At 63.5% G+C, this 6,908-nt stretch overlaps 1 protein-coding gene and 1 long non-coding RNA gene across 2 annotated transcripts in view; both read right to left on the bottom strand.

Moving 5' to 3' along the window:
- Positions 1-6,908, bottom strand: part of ABCB10 (ATP binding cassette subfamily B member 10) — a gene marked incomplete at its 5' end in the record, with an annotated part of 24,511 nt that overhangs the window by 13,770 nt on the left and 3,833 nt on the right. The window contains 2 exons of the mRNA XM_025039055.1: positions 1,459-1,661; positions 2,305-2,505. Coding sequence (XP_024894823.1) covers positions 1,459-1,661; positions 2,305-2,505 — 404 coding nt within the window. The remainder of the gene's footprint in view (positions 1-1,458; positions 1,662-2,304; positions 2,506-6,908) is intronic.
- LOC112470019 lies at positions 3,819-5,922 on the bottom strand. Its single transcript, XR_003042801.1, has 2 exons — positions 4,784-5,922; positions 3,819-4,714 (listed from the first exon to the last, which is right to left on the bottom strand). It is a non-coding gene; the product is annotated as an uncharacterized LOC112470019 (long non-coding RNA).

The raw sequence follows: 6,908 nt of genomic DNA on the forward strand, positions 1-6,908 counted from the left end.
GGCTCCATGCAGCGACAGCCTTCAAAGCCCCACGCAGGGTCCCGTCCCACGAGGGTGCTGGGATAGCAGGAGGGGAGGAGGGCACCCCACACCCGCACCGCCAAACCAGCGGGACTGTGACGTCCCAGGAGCACGCCCGCGGTCAGGCAGGTCCCGGGGCGGGCGAGAGAAACAAGTCACACTGCGTCCCCTGGAGCTAAAGACCAGGTCCCAGGTGACGCCACCTTGCGAGGCCCTGTCCCGGGCTGAGGGTTTACGTCCCCTGTACCTCGTGTGCAGAAGCCCTAACCCCAGCGTGGCTGCATTTGGATGTGGGGCCTCGGAAAGTAACCAGGGAGATGAGGGGACAGAGGTGGAGCCCTGACCCCACAGGGCTGCTGTCCTTGCGGGAAGAGACAGGAGCCTGCTCCACCCAGACCCGCCCAGGCGAGGCCCCGAGCACAGGGCAGGCGGCCGCCGCCCAGATCGGCTGAACCCGCTTTGCGGCCACCTCTCCCTGGGCTGAGGGGCTTCTGCCTCCGACGTCTCGTTTGCGCCCCCGTCTGCTTTTCCAACTGCATGTTTTATGAAATCTGAATACAGATCAAGCATTTCCAATGAAAATGTAGCATCCGGACTGAGATGCTTCATGAGTATAAAGTACACACTGGATTTTGAAATCTTAAAATAAAAAATAACGTAAAGTATCTGACGAATAATTTTCATGTTAAGTACACGTTGAACTGATAAGGTTTTTATACTGGGTTAAGGAAGACATGTTATTAAAATTAATCTCGTCTACGGCCGTGCCACACTGACCACGCCCGGTCCCGTCCGATCGCGGAAGCTAAGCAGGGTCGGGCCTGGTTAGTACTCGGATGGGAGACGGCGATGACGGGCTGCGCGTCTGCCATAGGCGGAAAAATAAAATAAAATAAATCTCATCTCATCTTTCCTCTTGCTCCTTAAAATGGGGGGACTAGGAAACTTAAGACCACACACGTGGCCGCGTCACGTTTGTGCTGGCCAGCGGCGCAGGTCCGAGGAGAAACGTGGTCTAAAGCGGCAAGGCCCACAGACGTGACATCCCCGGGGCCACTCAGCCTGAGGGCAGGAATCGCTGTCGCCCTGGGGGGGCGGGGTGTCGGTGCCGGTGGCGGTGGGAGTCCCGCTGCCTCTGGGGCGTCCCTCACTGCCTGGCTCTCACCCAGGGGCTCACCGCTCAAGACCCAGGCAACATGGCAGTCTCTGCGAGACGCAGCGGTCCCCCGCCTGGAATCTTATCCTTCCACCTGGATAAGATTCACCCCGGAGCAGCGCAGGTGCGGGCGGCCAGCTGAGGAGGGACCCCCTCCCATTCCCGTGGCCCCGCGGACAGTGCTCTGGGCAGACTGGCCACGGGGACGTGCACAGCTAGCCCTGAGCGTCCCCCACCCGCGGGCCCCCGCGGCCTCGCCCTGCCCGGGAGGCGTCACGTACCATCATGCCGGAGCCCACGGAGGCCTGGGCCACAGCCCTGAGCCCGTCCGACAGGTTCTCAGTCACCGAGCGCCCCAGCAGCACGGTGTCTGCCGACAGGCGGTTGACCAGCTCCCCCGTGTGCGTCTTGTCGAAGAAGGCGACCTCCTGCTTCAGCATGGCGGTGAACAGCGAGACGCGCAGCCGGTTCACGATGCGCTGGCCTGCGGAGCACGGCAGTCGGTGGCTGGCCGGCGGGCCCCACACGCCTGGTGCCCCGCCCGTCCACTGTCCCCTCCACCCCGCGGGACAGGCGTGTCACAGCACAGGTGGCAGGTGTGAGCCACGGGCTGTGGACGCCGCTGAGGCCAGTGACATAACAGACTATGTGACCGAGACCCCGACGAACACCACTGACAAAGACGGCTCCCCGCACCACCTGCCTCCGAGCCCGCCCTGACCCCGGGCCCTTCTCCATGCGGCCCTGGCCTATGGGGCAGGGGTGCCCAGCTACCGGGCCAGCAGCCGTCCTGGGGCCCGCAGCCGGCGGTCAAAACTGCAATAGTCACCAGCCTGGGACAACCTGGCCTTGACAGGTCCTGGGGGCCATCAGCCAGCAAGGACGGGTGGGGACAGACGGAAGGCCACCACGCCCACAGAGGCTCAGAGGGCCCACGGCTGACTGAAGGCCGCAGACACCCGGGCTCTGTCCCCGCGCTCACCCCCGCCGTGTGAAGGGGGAGCTGGAGGAGGGTGCCAGACCCGAGGCCACTGGTAGCGTGACACCTGGCCCTGGGAACCTGTCCGCACGGGCGTGGCGCCGGGAGGGCCCTGTGCCCGGACGGCTGGCCGGAGCGAGGCTCTTACCGGACGTTTGCATGAGGTAGACGCGGACCGCGTTGGCAGCAGCGCCGCACAGGAAGAGGCCGCTGAGCGGGAGGCAGAGGCGGGCCAGGTCGCTGTCGAAATCCGCCGTGGGGTCCGTGTAGATGACGTCGATGACCTTCCCCAGGAAGAAAGGGGCCGACATGGTGATGACGCTGGATGCGGCCAGGAACCCCACCGCAGCTGCAATACACGGGGGCAGCAGCTCTCAGGGCCTGGGCGCAGGGGCGGGCGCTGGACTGGCCCCTCCTCAGCTCCCGGGCCTGACTACAGGGAGGAGCCACACGGGCCACGAGCCGGGTGACTCAGCGGCTGGTCACAGCAGACCCGGGCGATTGACCGCACGACCCTGGGCTCTCCTGTCCTCGCTCCGGTGCCTGGGAGCTGGGTACGAACCCGCCCGGCCCCCTTCCCGCCCGCGCTAGTGACCGTGCTCGGGCAGATGGCATCGTCGACGTGCCTGCTGCACGCACGGCGCCCCTCGGCATCTGGCTGTGTCTCAGCTGCGAGGTCAAGTGTGCGGGCAAAGCCCCGCGTTACGGCTGGTGTCCCAAAACACCTAAGCAATGGCATCCATGACACGGGCGACCTGCTCGTTCTTAGCAGCATTACTGCCTTGGGGAAGAAAGCACCGGAGTATCAGCATGACGTAAAAATAAATGAGAACGTGATGTCGCCACACCTGAAAAGCAGACAGAGGAGACACAGTCCTATCGAGAAAGGAAAACAGAAAATCCAGTCAGGAGCAACGCACGTCGCCGATAACCACACTCGGGAGCAGGCAGCGGAGCTGCGAAGAGCCGCCACCTCTCATCTGCGGGACGGCCGAGGTCGGAGTTCAGGGACACCCCACGCTGATGAAACCGGGGCAACGGGCCACTTCATGGTGCAAACGGTCCCATCACGACAGGGAGCAACTCGATCCCGTGGGTCAAAAAGCAGCGCACGCTGCCTTCCAGCCGGCAACGGCGCCTCCGCGAATTCGCTCTGCGGACGCACGGCCGGGTGTGGGAGCCAAGCGCACATCGAGGTCGCCCGCTGCGGCACTGCTCACGCCAGCCGAACGCTCTGGGGCGGCCGCCAGCGGCCAACGCGCTGGGTCAACCGCGGAGCGCGCGTCCCGCAAAGGCCCTGCGTGCCCACGGGTGTGGGACGCTGTCGGCGAGGAAGGTCAGGGACCACGTGCTCACATCCGGGGGCTTCTGCTGGGCTTCTCGTCTGTGCACACACGGAACGTGCGGGGACGGTGACAGGAAACAGCACAGTTGCTTCTGGAGCCTGGAGCTGGGTGGCGGGGGGTGCGGTCTGTGCCACTGGGCACCTTTTCGGTTTGGTCCAAAGTTGCGGTAGGACCCAACCTGGGAGGCACGGGCGGGTGGGGCTCCCGGGGGACACGGCGCGGAGTACCCCCCGAGAAGGGGGTTCCCAGCACCCTGAAAACCGCAGGTGCTTCTCTCCTTGTTGCCTAATGCTCACTCTTCCATCAAAGGTATCACTTTTTTTTTTTCCAATATACAACTTTTAAATACCATGGGTCAGTCTGAGGAACCATCCGACATCCTGGCGTTTCTGTAGCTGGACGACCTTGACTCATTCATCAGCCAGGTGAACTGTTCCTTCTTCAGAAACACAGTTACCACCCCCAAACTTTCTGATAGCTGCTGTGGCTTGTGGGATCAAAGCAGCTGAATTCGAGCCAAGTTCGATGTCGTTTCCTTCGAGAATTAACTCATCTTTCTGGGCTCGAGAGACGGAAAAGCAACACCTGACCTCATCCGAACCCTGCGGATGTATTTTTCAGCCAAGAAATTTCGAGTTCCACCCAGAGAAGCATCCCCCGAGTAGCAGCGTGACGGGGAGCGGCACGCGCAGGCGCTGTCCTGTGTCCGAAGCCGGCGGACGCCTCGATCGTGTTCTGCTCGTGGCTGCGGACAGTGCCATTGGCGACCAGTTCCCTTCCACGTCCCGAGCCTCTTTTCCTTTCCGAGGGGACTGAGTCCTGCGCCGGTGTGATTGACGTCGCTCCCCGGGGCGCCTCTGGGCCCGGCACAGCCACGAGCGTCCCTCGGAGTGGCGTCCATGTTTCTGGAACGGCGACAGTGATCGCTGAGAATGGTCTTCATCCTCACGGCAGACGCAGCAAAAAGAGCCAAGGTGTCACCTTCACGTGACCTCAGCGAAGAGCGCAGAGCGAACGCAGTGCCAACTGGTTACGTAAGTGGCACCCAGAGCTCCAGGTGACGTGGGAGCTTTCAGGGAGGGACTTTTCACATCTTCGCTCTGCCTCCCTGACATGGGCCACGTCCCCTTCTCAAGATCTGCCCTGACGGCCTCACGGGACGCACAGATGCCCAGCGGTGCCAGCCTCACTTCCTCCTCCTCCTCCAGACACCTGCCGGCCCCGGCCTTCTCTCTCCCCCCCGCGGGAATGCAGAGGGTTGGCGTCGGCTTTGTGAGACACCTGCCGGCCCCGGCCTTCTCTCTCCCCGCGGGAATGCAGAGGGTTGGCGTCGGCTTTGTTCACCGCCGTAGCCCCGTAGCCTACGGGGACAGGCACAGCGCGAAAGCTCATTCGACAGCTGCTGCCAGACGAGGCCAAGTTCCTCGAGAGCCCACGCAGGAGTGCAAGGTCCGGCGACTCTGAAAAACCAGGCCTGAAATCCCACGGCCGCCACTGAACTGAAGACCGTGAACCTGGCCAAGGGCCGCTGCACCCAGAGGACCGAAAGCCCGAAGGGCAGAGAGGCCGTCTAACTCCGGCTTCTGCGGGACCCGAGAGGTGACCAGCCTGCTCCAGACACAGGTGTCCTGGTGACAGTGATCACCGCGGAAGCCGGGGGCTCATCTCTCGTTGGCGACTGACCTTCTGCCCCGGCCAGCACCTCCACACGTGCAACATGCACGACGTGCTGCTGGGGTCCGTCCCGCCCCCCGCCCCCCGCTCTCAAAGTTCATTAGGAAACTAAGAATCTGCAGTTCACGATTTCCATTCTGACCACGAGCTTGTCTACCGTGATGACGACAACCACAGAAATCCAGACTCGTCCCACCGTATCCTCTCACGTTTCCTAATTAAAACGAAAAACGCATCGACTTTTAAAAAATAAACTGCTGTCTGCCTTTCTCCTACGAGCTGCACGGAGACAAAGTGAAGATTTGTTCCGCTTCCATCACGCGGAGCTTGTCAATCAAGGCGTCTGTGTCCTGCCGCAGACACTAAGGAACAACTCAGATCCCCCCACGTCTGCCTCCTCCTTGCTCCTCCCCTGCGCCTGTCGTTACCCGTCTCCTGACAGGTGGCTCACGTGTCTTTCTGTCATCCTTAGTCTACGGAATCGTGAATCTCGGCCTTCGAGAAAGAAACAGCCTCCAAAAGGCAGGGGGGGGGACCCTCCGGTGTCGCTGGCTGGAAGGCGGCTCTGGGAGGCAGCCCCGGGAGGTGCTCGCTCGTGGACCGACAGGTCTGGGGTCGGTGGAGGAAGCTCAAAAGCGTGCCCACCATCTGCTGGACACGGGACAGACGTTCCAGTGACTCGAGTGACGGAGGCAGTAGCCATCCCCGCCCCGTCCAAGGACGAAGGAGCACCCCGCCCCGTCACGGCGAGGCCCCCTGCGGTCCCCCCCGCCACACTCACTGCTCCTGTTTTGTCACGGGGCCTCCAGCACGGAGAGGCGGGGGACATCGCCCCGAGGTGGCCCAGCTCCCAGGAGGCAGAACCACACCCATCTTCCTGTGTTCCAGGCAGTGAGAAGGGCGGGGCCCAGCCTGGGGTGAGGGCGGGCCAGGGCAGGACCTGGGGGAGGGGCAGGTCTGCGAACTTGGGGAGCTGAGGCGACACAGATCTGCACTGTACGCACACGGTCCACGCGGCGGCTCGCAGAAAGGAGGGGGCGCCGGAGGCCAGCACACAGCAGACAGACAGTTACAACGCTATCCCCGTGCTCTAGGGGGAGGGGACGAGGGTGACCTGCGGGGAGCAGAGGGCGTAAGGCAGGTGACAAGGACTGGAGACATTTTTAAGAACGAGACTCCGCAGGACCTGGCGCCTGGCTGGAGCTGGGGAGCCCGTGGAGGGCTGTTTCGGAAGCCGGGACCGACAGGCTCCAGCCCCGCCCTGCCGTCCAGCTGTCTGACCTCACGTCACCCGTCACCCAGCCTCTCTGCGCCGCGGCGTCGCCACCTGTAAAATGGCCATAAAAATAGTGCCTGCCTCGCGGAAATGTGAGCGGCCCCGGAACTCGCGCAAAGCCGCTGCAGAGCGCCGGGCCCCGGTGAGGAGTCAGCGGCGGCTCCTACCTCCACCCGGTGTCACCGTCAGAGCCAAGAACGGCCCTGTGTGCGGCTTCGGCAAAGGGGGTCGCGCCGCGGCCCCAGCCTCTGAGAGAAGGGACAGGGAGGACGGCGGCTCCGGGTGGCTTCGGCTTCGGCTTCAGACGTGCCGACCTCGCAGGGGCGTAGTGGGCATTTCCGCAGCGCCGGTGGACAGTGTGTGCGGCAGGGGCGAAGGCGCCACGCGCGGGTCGGGGGCTGACACGGAGGAGCCTGGTGTCCGAGGGGACAGTGACGGAGGCGAAGACACGAGGGC

This window comes from Pteropus alecto, unplaced genomic scaffold (genome assembly GCF_000325575.1).
Source record: "Pteropus alecto unplaced genomic scaffold, ASM32557v1 scaffold189, whole genome shotgun sequence".
NCBI classification, from domain to species: Eukaryota; Metazoa; Chordata; class Mammalia; order Chiroptera; family Pteropodidae; genus Pteropus; species Pteropus alecto.